This window comes from Phocoena sinus, chromosome 17 (genome assembly GCF_008692025.1).
Source record: "Phocoena sinus isolate mPhoSin1 chromosome 17, mPhoSin1.pri, whole genome shotgun sequence".
NCBI classification, from domain to species: Eukaryota; Metazoa; Chordata; class Mammalia; order Artiodactyla; family Phocoenidae; genus Phocoena; species Phocoena sinus.
The window spans coordinates 35,955,522-35,968,964 of record NC_045779.1 but is presented as its reverse complement, the minus strand read 5'-3'; the positions used below and the strand labels follow the sequence as shown (position 1 = coordinate 35,968,964).

The 13,443-nt window shown below is 38.2% G+C and overlaps 1 protein-coding gene across 2 annotated transcripts in view; it reads left to right on the top strand.

The window, feature by feature from the left end:
- RUNX1T1 (RUNX1 partner transcriptional co-repressor 1) overlaps positions 1–13,443 on the top strand; it is a 134,962-nt gene that overhangs the window by 71,834 nt on the left and 49,685 nt on the right. For both annotated transcript variants that reach the window (XM_032610341.1, XM_032610340.1), the window contains 2 exons: positions 9,052–9,189; positions 11,195–11,436. In XM_032610341.1, coding sequence (XP_032466232.1) covers positions 9,052–9,189; positions 11,195–11,436 — 380 coding nt within the window. The remainder of the gene's footprint in view (positions 1–9,051; positions 9,190–11,194; positions 11,437–13,443) is intronic.

Below are 13,443 nucleotides of genomic sequence, written 5' to 3'. Positions count from 1 at the left end.
AACAAATTATCCACCCTCTCTGGTCCTCACTTCCTTTATATAAGGTGGTCAAATTTGTAGTACCTTTCATAGTGAGATTTTAAAGTGAGATAAAGCATGCAGGGCATTTGGCATAGTGCCTAATGCCTGATTTTAGGTGATTTATCCTAAGGGTTTTCGTGGGTTTTTTTTTTTTTCCTTGTAAAAATAAAACATGTTTATTGCATAACTTTAAATAAAAGAAAGATAACAGAAACTAAAAATAATCTATAATCCTACCAATCCATAGACAAGCAACAGGAAAACTTTGAAATGTGGAAAAAATTGGTTTTGGTTGATAATATGTTTTTTTTTTCTTTGTTTTGAATGTACATATGTATGATGTATGACTACGCTGAAACTATTATTGTAAAAAAGGGAGCTTTTGGAGACTATGTCATACATGTATAAATTGCCTTACAAATCTCCTTTTCTAATATAAAAGGTTTTAGGAAATATATTGTGATTGCTGAAAGGCATTTTAAAGCTGATGAACTCAATAATTCAGTTCAAAGATTTATATTTGGTTACTTAATGTAGAAATTCATTTTAGGATTTTTTTTAAGGATGGAAAAAAAGATGTAGATGATTGTATCTTAAGTTAAATCTGTTATGTCTCTTGAAAGTTCTAGTGTTTCAAAATTGTGAGTAAAGGCATGCCTTATTGTTACCTGAAAACTGGGTTCCCCTCTTGATGGGTGTTGCAAAAGACACAACCAAGCCAAAGATTGGGAAAAGGAAGGATTTATTACTTGCAGCAAGTAAGGAGAACACTGGAGATCCTTCCCAAAGCAGTGTCTCCCCAACAGCAAAACTGGGGGAGTTTTAAGCTACATGCATAGTCATGATGGGGCTTGAGCAGAGGAGAATTCTACATAGAACTGGGGCAGAGGGTGACAGAATCTAAGCTTTAGTTGATTGAATTCACGAGGGTCAGAAAATGTCAACATCATCTTTAGGTTCTGGGGTCTTACCTTACCATTCTCCACCTGGATTGGAGGGCTTAGTTCCTGTAAAACAACTCCAAGATATGTATAAGATGGTTATGTATATCCCTTGAGGAGAAACTAGGACTCTGATTTATTGCTGAGCTATTGTTTCTTGACTGCTTTTTCCTCTGTTCCTGCATTCCTTTGTTGCCTTAAACTCATTAATTACTGAGACCTATTCAGGGACAAGCATTGTGGCCAGGCTTAGATCACAAAATGGTTTAGGTCTAAAATGGCTTCTCTTATGTCAAAAAGCTACATACATCTGGTTCTTTTTCTCCAAGGACACCCTACCCCATCTGCCTACATTATGACATTATAGCAATATATATTCATTTAAAATATTAAATGTGTTGAGCACCTTCTATGTGTCAAGCACTGTGCCAAGTGCTGGGTCTATAACAACAAATCATATGTCATAATTTCCCTTAAGTAAATTATGAACTAGTGGGAGAGAATGACGTTGGTTCTAAGTACAGTGTGATCAGTGCTGTAAGAGGAACTAGAGAGTGAAATAGGGAAATGTGGGGGAGTTTGGGACAGCCTGAGATGGGAGGGTTGTTGTTTCTGGCTGAAGTGACACCCAAATGGAGTTTTAAAGGAATGATGGACTTAACGAGGCAGTGGTGGGGTGAAGAGTATTTCAGGAAAGGGATGCAATGCAGTGGAACCCTGTGTGACCCAGGGTCATTTGGAGAGCCATAGTAGTTCAGTAAAGAGTTACTGAATGCATGGGGGTGGATGGGAACCAGATGAGTCACAAAGGTCTTTCTGTGCCCTACTAAGACACAAGGATTTTATGCTTAGCATTATGAAAGGTCTTTGGAGAATGGATCAGAGATGAATAGTCAGATCCGGGAGTCCATTCAATGGATTGTTGATCAGGCCAGGTGAGAGATGATGGATGATGAGGGTTTGAATTCAAGCTGTTGAAATGAGTTGCATTCTAGATATTTGGTTCCAGAACTTGGAAAGGATATTAGGGCTAGAGTTATAGGTACAAGTTATCTACATAATGGCCATGGTGTAACTATCCCAGCACCAATGAATCACTAAGGAAAAGGTATAGAGTGAAACTGTGAAGAGGAACATTGGGGGAAAATAACAGTAATTATCCAGAGCTGAAGAAGGGTGAACCCATAAAAGAGACTGAGAAGGAGCAGGAAGGCCTAAGAAAAATGAGGAGAGTGTTAGAATAGTGGTATCCTGGGAACAATATGTTTCAGGAAGGAGGAAGTCCTGAACAGTGTCAGCTGCTACAAAGATGCCAGATAAAGGATACAAGTGTTTCTTGTATTAATAATGAAGAAACAATTTAGAAGAGTTTCAAGTGGGAGTTAAGAGAATACATCCATGCTACATTCCAGGGTTATTTTAGTCAGGATTCTTTGGTTTTAAGTGAAAAGTCAACTCAAATTAGGTTTTAGGCAAAGTAGGGACTGATTGGCTAGGATTGTTTGGAAGATCCAAATTGTAGGAATTTTAGAGATGCAGCTGGTGCCTAGGATCCAGCAGAATGAGGAACTTTACTACAGAGCACTGTAAGGATGATCTCTTGCCACTTCTTTGCTTCTTTCTGCCTGTTAGGTGCCTTCTTTTTCAACACAGAGCTGCTCTGTGGACTTGGAGGGCAGTAGACAGTGCGGTTTTCCTTGGGAAACAATCCTTGGGATTGTTTTCCTTTCCTGAGATTGCCCATTTTGGACTAAGCACTGTGCCTGGACCAGCCACTGGTATCTTGGGTACACGGTCATGAAAGAACATGGTGGTGCCCAAGGTAGTTATGAAATTAGAGGGTATGGCAAGTCCCTGTACTGGGAGGGAAACTTTCTAGGCATAAAGTCTTATAGGTGTCCCCTCCAAGTACACGTAAGGTGGAATGGGAAATAAGGAAAGTGAGTATAGATTACTCTTTCAAGAACCTGAGCTGTGAAAGTGAGTGTTTTGATGATAACTAAACAGGGAAATTTGGACATTTTGTAGGGTATTTTGTAACCAAATCATTGATGGAGATTTAGTAATGAGGATTGAAAATGTATTTGAAAACAAGAGGTAGATATTAATTTTAATGTTTCTGGAAAAAAAATTCTGTGCAGACATATTCTTGTGGACATAGAAATTTATGTGGACAGAGGAAGTGTAGTGGTCACTTTATTGTCAGATATATTTTCTCTGGGTAGTCTCCTTTATGGTTCTTTTTTTTTTTTTTTTTTTTTTTTGCAGTACGCGGGCCTCTCACTGTTGTGGCCTCTCCCGTTGCGGAGCACAGGCTCCGGACATGCAGGCTCAGTGGCCATGGCTTACGGGCCCAGCCGCTCCGCGGCATGTGGGATCTTCCTGGACCAGGGCACGAACCCACGTCCCCTGCATCGGCAGGCAGACTCTCAACCACTGCACCACCAGGGAAGCCCTGGGTAGTCTCCTTTATGTTTGAGATGATCATAAGCCATATCTGGAAAAAGAAACCAGAGAATATTAGAGTTTGCAAAAGATCCTTGAGGTCATGTATTCCAGGATGCTTAGTTTTATAAATGATAAGTAGACTCCAAAGAAGTGAAGGAATCACTTATAGATACAGTAGTGCCTATCAGAAGACGAAGGACTATTTTCTTCTTGGGTCTCTGTTTAGAGAGTGAGGAAGTCTTTCCTAGAACTTTTTCCATAGACCTCCCTTCATGACCCATTGCCCAGAACTGGAGCACAACACTCACCTCTGAAACCTGTTGCTGATAAGGGGCATGTGATAACCTGATCAATGTAAAACAAGGAGAATCTGCCCCCGCCAAATTTTGTACCTGAACAAAATTAGAGCTCTTCAGTAGGAAGACAGGGATAAGGGCTGTTGAGTAGGCACTCAACAGTATCTGTGACATAAGCTAAGCTGAAGAGCATATATTTTGTTCTGTGGTCAGTGGGACACTCCCTAAGGTTTTAAATCAGGGGGTAGGTCAGATCAGATTTGTATTTTAGATATAGCAATCTTCATATAACACCTGTGATAAGACATGAGGTAACAGCTCATTCTTACCTGAAACCACATAGTAAGTTGGTTGCACAGTTGAACTGAATTTTGGATTTTCAGTATCTTCTCATATTACCTGTATTCTATTTCCTCATGTATTTATATGTTGTTTATGGTTCTGTGTTTGTCTTCTGCCTTGAGATTAGGGTTGCTATCTTTGAACTGGCTATAATATAGGGAATATAGGGAATGGATTCGTAAAAATTAGGAATGTAACCATGCTTCTAGTGAAAACCATGGTTGTGTTTATTTTTTAAATGTCTTCCTAAGGAGGCAGTTAAAAAAATTGCTATCAAGTTGCTTACTATTTTCACTGGTTGGGGTGTTAGAGTGTATAGTACATATTCACATATACAGCTATTGTACAGATGGGCTGTGATAAATGGTAAAAGAGAGGCAGAGGAAACCTGATGTGGTTGACACCTGGGGCAACTGGGAAAAGCTGTACGAGGATGTGGAATCTATAATGGGCAGTGAATAATGTATAAGATGGGACAGGTTCTTCTAGATAAAGGAAACAACAGCATGATAAAGGCAGAAAAGCCAAGGAGTAATGTCAGGGTGCCCTATATAGACAGCATAGAATTGGGGGAAAGACACTGGAAATAAACCCATAAATGGATCGTGAAGTGGAAGGTCAAAGAGAACGGAGCTCACACGTGTTGGTACCTAATATGAGTAGGCGCTGTGGTGGGGTCCTGATGAGGTAGAGGATTGTATCCTCATTCCTATGAGGGACTGAGGCTCAGCGTAACTCACTTGCCTGAGGGCCCACTACTGATGGTCAGGAGTCTACATTTGCAACCAAGTCTGACTTAACTTGGAAGTTCTCCTGTTATTGCTAAATATCCTTCCCACTGTATCAGTACATCCAGCTTAAAATGTTAGTATTTGACTTTTATTCTTAGGCATTGTTGAATGGTTCTGAGCAGGAATGAATGTTACCAGAGGTGTTTTTCAGGGAAATGAGGTGGTGGTGGTGTGAAGGCTGGATGGCTACCTTTCCAGTCTGCAGACAGTTGCTTGTAACATCTCACACCCAATCACTGGAGTCACTAAATGACTCAATTGTCAGAACTGTATTTGCCAAATTTTCCAGAGAAATAAAAATCAAATTCTGTACCAGTTTTGTTCCTCCTGCCTTTCCATTAATAGTACTGTGGTTCCACTTGGGCTTAATCCTCTTTAGTGCATACCTTCTAGCTTTTGTAACTCACACTTATTCAAATAAGACTAACTCTGGACTAACTACTAATTGACCAAAAAGTTCCTCAACCCATAACACCTATGAAACCAAGATATTTCTTCTATTATAATTGACATGATGAACTCTGATAGAAAATGTCATGCCATTCATTATACCAATACTGAAATCTTTTTACACCAATCATCTCTAGAATGGTATGTAAACAAGGGAAATATAGAATGCCTGTTCTTCATACCTTAAAAACACATCTGGAACTATTTGAACTAACTAAAAGTAAAATAAGTTCCATGGCAGATTATGCCATACCTTTTCACATAAAACAACAACAACAAAAAGGGAAATGGAAAACATACCACTTCTAGAAGGCCCTGACATTGAATTGGATATTAAAATGGTATCGGTAATGTATTTATATATGCCACATTTTCTTCCATGCATCAGCCATCTTTGGTGCATATGTGTTGGATATTTGCCATGGGAGTTGAAAACTTACCGCATAGGGAAGATCTTGTTTAGAAATGGTGTGAATCATTAAGGTAGAAGTAAAGTCAGTTCTTTTAAAACAAATAATTCCCTGATCTGATAATTTTTTTTCTTTCTTTCTTTTTTTCATTTTGTGTCAGTCTTTCAGTAAATGTCAGCTTTCCCCTACACCAACTAAAAACAGAGATTACATGCAAGAATGGTATAATTTTCATGAACTTAAAAAATTACATGAGGAATATTATAACTTAATATTGGTTTTACTATATCCTCTAATTTGAAATGGAGTGAAATGCTTCTATGGTTGAATCATAGCTCTTTTGCTGTTTGCTATAGAAGTTTCAAGAATATATATTTCAAAATGTTTTTTTAAAATTTTTTTTATTAATCCAAAACAAATGCAACAGAACGCAGCATACTTGAAACACATTTTCTGAATTTATCTTAAATCTCTCTACTCCAGAGCGTTTTTGTGTGTGTATGGCTTAGGCTTGGCTGGTTATTTCATCATCTATTTCAATCCTGGGTTGATTGCACTGAACAGCACAGAATGAGTTACATATGGTCCCACTTTGTCTAAGTTTGTAGGACCTCTGGGTTGGAACTCCATTTCATCAGAGTGAAGCTAGCCATCACAGAAATGTGGCTAATGTCAAAATCTTAAATACATACACGTATACATGTATTCCAGAGAGAATGTATATACTCCTGTTAGAAGTAGTGGTGTTTTTCTATTCATTGGCTCAGTGGTTATTGCTCCTAAAATATTGATAACATCTCAGGAATTTAAAAAAGTTGTTCATCTACGTTTTATAATAATTGTTGTTGGCATTATTATTATTAAATTCTGGATAGGAATCATGTTACACAAGTGGACCAAGACAGGTATTCAAAAGGTATTCAAATTAAAATTATGAATATATCAAAAATATTTCTAAAACTGGGCAGAGGAAGACAGAAGAAATACAAACTATCTTAAAAGAGTCTGAAGAGGAAACCCACTGTCAACTTTATGGTTTATTATTCCCTTTTTCCTTAGTGTGGGCTACTGGAAAAAGAGTAATGAAAAGTGTGTTTAAGATACATTTCCAAGTTTAGGTGTTGCTCAAGAATTGCATCAAGTAAGGTAGGGCCTGTGCCCACCAAGGTTCAGCTTTCGGTGGTGGTGAAACTGTCCAGGGTAACTTTCTCCCTTTCCAAGCTCTTTTCTCCCTGCTTTTTGGTCTGTTCCCTCTTTCTCACCCTTTCCTTCTATTGCTCCATATACTTATTTATTTCTTTCTCTGTTATTCCCACTTCCCCTTCCCCCTCCTGCTCTTCCTTTCTCTCTCTCTGTGCAACCACGTGCTTCAAATCTGTGGGTCTGGACTGCCTTCGCTAACAGCTCCATGTGAGTGTTAGCAGAATGAAAACCAGATGGACCAGCAGTTCCCACTGTTATCTCCCAGCTGACTCTGGCAAGCCTCCCTTTATCCCTCCTTCCTTGGCATGAGGGAAATATTTGCCTTTATTTAGGGAGACTTGTATTTGCTGCTGTACCTCTTCCCTCAGCTGCAACACAAGTGGAAAGCTATTTATTCCCGTGTTGCTGAGGTTGGTTGAGGTGAGTAAATGGTGCAATGAATTTTACTATCAAAGAAGTGGTTTTAAACCTGCCTAACTTCTGCATTTCTCTACAACAAGTTATTCACTGGTGCTCGTTAAGTGTTCTGGAATAGCAATATGAGGTCAAAATTTTAACAATACGATAAAGGTAGAGACACTCTCCATGCATCTTCACAATCATCTCACTCAGAACGCTTAATTCACAATAGGGACAGTCATTGTTATTCAGCCAGCAGTAGAGACTAAGAAATAGAGACCCTGATACTGGTCACTGGATCATCATTCACAGTGCTCTTACTAGAATGATTATTATTTTCATTCTTCCCTAATACGGTGTCAACGCTATTTCAACTTTCAAAAGTTGTGTTCTATTGCAACCCACATCTTATGAAATTGCTTTGAATAAAGGGGAGGTAGATTTGGAATTGTCATAGTAGTAATTTGGGCTTTTCATTTTAATAATTGACAAGTAATTTTGAGAGTTTTTCACTATGGTGATCATAATGTTTTAAGAGACCCATTCTTTATTAATAGTCTGTGTTACGTTACTTTTCAAAAACTCCAAATGGGAGATACCTGTGCCTGAGGCCACAAGAGGCGCCTCAGATACTTTTTGGGGGGTGTGTGTGCATGTGTACACATGTTTGTAGAAAATTGGATCTAAACAAACAAATGAAAACTTTTTTTTTTAACTGGAGATCTGTTTCTTTGAGTAGATCAGATTGAGAAAAAAGTTTAAAATTCCAAGGGAAAAGTATACTTAGTATAAAACAGTCCTGAAGTGCAAATGTTCATTATTGGGTAATGAGGAAATTTCTCCCTGTCACATACTCATGAAAAAATATTAGAAAGGTCTTTAGTTCTCAATTTGGAACTTTTCCATTCTTACTCTGCCTGAGATTATTAATTGAAGTATTGGTTTTTTATGTTTTATTTTATTTCTTTATTTTTAAAATTTATTTATTTATTTATGGCTGCATTGGGTCTTCATTGCTGCACACGGGCTTTTCTCTAATTGCAGCGAGTGGGGGCTACTCTTTGCTGCGGTGCACGGACTTCTCAGGTTTCATATTTTTTAAATGGTGGATCATAAACTCACAAGTTCTAAGTCAATAATAACTTCACTTCGTTTTGTGACATTTATGTAGTGGTGATTTTTCAAACAGGTCCGAAAAAAAATTGAAGTGAGAGGTTATGTCTGGGAGACATAGCCTGCTTCATCTGTTAGGCTAGAAAGCTAAGCATGGAAAGGGGATGGTAGGTGTTACAAAAAAGTCATTGCAAAACACCAACTTCTAACAGTATCCCACCTGCATAACAGCCTAAGATTTGTGTTATTTCTGAGCTGTCTGAGGGGTTCATTACCGTCCCACTTCCTCATCTATTTTTTACCTCCTGCTAATGTTGGCTTCAGCTTCAAGAGAAGTTGTGCTGTTGCATATAACACTACCAAGGTAGCATCTGTCTAAGCCAGAAATAACAATAAGATGTAAAATTACCCAGTTAGAAATGAGGTCCTGCCATCTGTGCTACACCTTCTTAAGTGGGGTTTGGATGATGAAGTCTTGATTTAAGCTTCAGTAGATAAGCCTATTTTATTGATAGAAGATGTTGGATTTCTTACCTTGCTTGTAAAAAAGATGAACCTCTCTTATAAAACTGAGGTACCAAAAAAACCCTAAGGTGCTTAAGGAGTAAAATAACATGATCGTGGTGGCATCCTCCAGATCGGACTGAGAAGCACTCCACGATGCCAGACTCACCTGTGGATGTGAAGACCCCGTCTAGGCTGACTCCTCCCACGATGCCACCTCCCCCAACAACTCAAGGAGCTCCCAGAACCAGTTCATTTACACCAACAACGTGTAAGTAGGCATTTCTGCATTTGCTGTTTCCGTTTTCAAGTTCAAATTAAATTTTTTTCTGCAAATAAAAATTAAGGGACAGTAAGATCCAGCATCAATGTATTATGCAGAAATGAAGCCCCACCCCCCCCACACAAATAATTTATATGCCAGTGAGTAGGTATTGAGCACAGAATTATCATATCTTGGGTAAAATTTCTATGACTGCCAGTATTTGCCTGCCTTTTCATTATTGTTTCAAAGTTGTAGTCTTCTGTGATTTCAGTGAATGAGGAACACTGCCTTTGGTCTGTAACTCATCATTACCACGTTAACTTCTCCTTTGACTTAATGAGGAGCTCCTTATTTTAGTTTTGACTTGGAACATGTTAATATGCTATAATTATTTCCAGGTTACTTCTGATCTTCTAATCCACTTTCTTCTGTTATTTACAAATAATGTTAAAATCTAACATTCTTAAGTTAAAAGAGGGATCATTCTATGCAACAGTTGCATACAGAAAACTTTCTGAAATAAGGAGCATCTTTCTTGTCTTGAACTTGTCAGACATTTATTAAATATTTATTCCATTTCAACTTGGCTCTAGACTTGTGTTCTGAATCAGTGGAGTGTATTGCTTTTTGTGTCATCCAAGGAAAGGACAGAATATTCTGATAGAACAGCAACTTCCCTTTTTTCCTGTATATTTTAATAGGAATAGCAGATAGCTTTGTTTTCATCCGTCTGAAAGTCCTGGTTAAAATATCATCAAAGATTTGTGAAACTAATAAATGCCGTTGGTTGCAGATAATACTATTTACAGACTGTGTGCCCTGAAATCTGTATATGAATGAAAAATAACTAATAGGCAAAAATAGATCCTTGGGATTATAAGGGTTCGGCAAAACACACATCCAGGCTATTTATGCAGTGTTGTGCTGCCTTTTATAAGACCTTTCCAAACATGTAAGGAGCAGGGGCCTGCAACAGTGCCAAGTTGTAACCCTGTCATCTTGTATTTGGTTTGTTGTTACCCAAAGCCACAATGATAGGCATATGCCTCCTCTGAGAGGTCCTAGTGAGATGTCATTTCTTGAGAGGTTGCTTTGGTACTCATTTGGGACGAGACCACTTTATTTTCTTGAACCTTTTAAGAATAATAAGGTGCTTAAAACATCTTCAAGCTATTGTTGGAGGTAGTTTATCAAAATTATATTTAAAAGATGGGTTTGATAAAGATCTAACATGGTAAAGTCAACATTTTCTTTGGTGAGAAATGTGCAAAATTTTCTAGCCTAGTTCTTACGGATTATCACCTTGACGTTCAAATAAATTTTATCAAATGAATTTACGAAGTTACCACCAATCCATGCTGTTAGTTGGACTGAGATGTCCCCTTTCGATTTCTAGAAATAACTCTTTGATAATTACTGTATGCAGTTTGGCTTCTTACATAAAATTGGTGTTTTCCTTAAAGAAGTGGTTAAGAAATATGATGGGGAGAAAATAGCCTTCTAATTGGGTGGTATAAGGTTAAAACTTGAAAGTCGTATTTCTATAAACACAGCTGTCAGTTGTGTGTACAAAACATGATTAAAAATGTCCAGTGATAAATTTAGTCTCCACCAAATGTCCATTTTCTCTAGGGGAGCAGTTTAGAAAGGAATAGTTCTGTTATATTGATGTAAGCCTGGGACAAAAGGCTGACATCCAAAATGCTGTTTGTTCTGTGTTTGCATATGTGTGCATGGGAGGCAGGGCTGTCCCTGTGCTCCAGCCCGCTCCCATTTCTTATCAGCTTCTGTGCAGGATATCCTCATGTGGTGTGAGGAGTCCACCCATTTAGTTATGGAGTACCTGAGCCTCTGGTAATCCTGTGAAGTCAAAGCATTTTACCAAAAAGGCCCAACAGCTTTTAAATTACCAAATTCACTAGATTGGAAGGGCAGGATGCTTAGTTGTAATTTCCTTGTGCATGTTCTCTGTAAGTTTATTTTTTCTTTCTGATTTTGTGCCCTCTGACAGTAACTAATGGCACGAGCCATTCACCCACAGCCTTGAATGGCGCCCCCTCACCGCCCAATGGCTTTAGCAATGGGCCTTCCTCTTCTTCCTCTTCTTCTCTGGCTAATCAACAGCTGCCCCCAGCCTGTGGCGCCAGGCAGCTCAGTAAGCTGAAACGGTTCCTCACTACCTTGCAGCAGTTTGGCAATGACATTTCACCGGAAATAGGAGAGAGAGTCCGCACCCTCGTACTAGGACTGGTGGTAAGCAAATGGAAATCGGCCCAGTTTGGGTTACCAGGGAGAGTGTGGGGGAGATTCAAAATACAGATTCCTTTCTCACAGGTATTTTGTTTCTACACCTGGAGATTGCATGCAAGTCTGATGATTCTGTAGTAACAAGGGTTTCAGTTCTGCATTATGTATTGACCCCACCATGATTTCTTTTCCTATTGATATTTAGCTAATGAAGATGTGGTTGTACAAATTTATCATTATCTTGGCCATAAATGTGTGTGTACATAAAATTTAATAAGTATATCCTCCTGGCATGGCTAGTGTCTTTTCAACAATGACAGAATATTTTTGTTATGTTAATGGTTTGCTTAATCTAATTGGGTGCTTATTTTAACTTAGTTGCTTTGGGGGGTTTTTATTATCAGCCTAGGTGAGCAAGAATTTATAACAAGTAACACATTATTCTTTTATGTTTTCATTTTTAAGGCTAATAGCATTGAATTTTTTGTGTGTGGTAAAATAGATGACGTAAAATTTACCATTTTAATTAACCATTTCTGAGTGTACAGTTCAGTGACGTTAAGTACATCCACATTGTTGTATAACCATCACTACTATCCACTTCCAGAACTTTTTCATCACCCCAAACTGAAACTACCCATAAAACAATAATACCCTGGTTTCTTCATCCCTTAACCCCTTATAACCATTTATTGCTTTTTTTAAAAAAAAAAAAAAAGTTTTTTGCCATAGGTAGAATTACACAAACCATTAGTTTGAGAACAGAAGTGTTGATTTTGGCACATTATATTAAAGTCTGTACATTGTCACACTGGAAATTAGAGCATATTTCCTTTTCTTGCATTCTAAATCACTTTTACATGTCCTGTGACTTTCTTTATGAATAGAGGAGTTTCATTTAGGAAGGTGATTTTCCCATAGCAAACTGAGTCATAGAGAAGCTTTGAGTCACATATTCAGGCCTTTTATCATCCAGGCTTACAATGGAACTGAAATTCATACGATAGGCAGCAGTTTCCTTTTTCTCGATATAATCATTTATTTTTATTACATGGACTTATCATGGGCAAAGCCATAGCAGTTGTGTTTTACAAAAGAAGTCCTAGAGGGCTTCCCTGGTGGCGCAGCGGTTGAGAGTCCGCCTGCTGATGCAGGGGACACGGGTTCATGCCCCGGTGTGGGAAGATCCCACATGCTGCAGAGTGGCTGTGCTCCGCAGCGGGAGAGGCCACAATAGTGAGAGGCCCACATACCGCAAAAAAATAAAAAATAACAAAAATAGACCTTTCCAGAAAAAAAAAAAAAAAAAAAAAGAAGTCCTAGAAGTAAAAGTCTGGGTGAGAGTTTAGTGCCGTAGACATGCTTCAGATCATAGTATCTCACATTTGACAGAGATTTTGCAATTCAGTTTTTAACCCTTACCTCCCTCTCCCCCACACTTTAAGAACAAGAAGCTTTCACATTTCTCATAATCCATCAGCTTCCTCTGACAAATTTGTATTCCTCTGGAATACAAATCACCTTGTATTCCTCTGACAGGAAGGTGATTTTGGCATAATGTGTCAGCATACTGCAGTTACTTTTGTCAGTCACTTATCTTTTCCTTTTTATTTGTTCTTGAGTTTTGCAAAAAGCGTTTTTGACACATAAATAGGTTACATCATAGAACCACAAAGTAAATCCAAAGCAGTAATTGTATCAAGTGAGTGATGAAATGTTGTTACTAGTAAAAAAATGTTTATTTTAAAACTGCTTTATAAATTTGATATGTTCTTTAACTGTGGTTTCTATAACTTCAAATACAGAAAAATTTGGTAGCTTTAAGTAGATTTTTCCCACATATTAAGTGGAATACTTTTGAGGGCAATACTTTTTTAAGATTTTATTTATCTAAAGACTTTATCAAGATAAGTTGGGGAAAACATTAATTTTTTTTTTTTTTTTTTTTTTGCGGCACGCGGGCCTCTCACTGTTGAGGCCTCTCCCGTTGTGGAGCACAGGCTCCGACCGCAC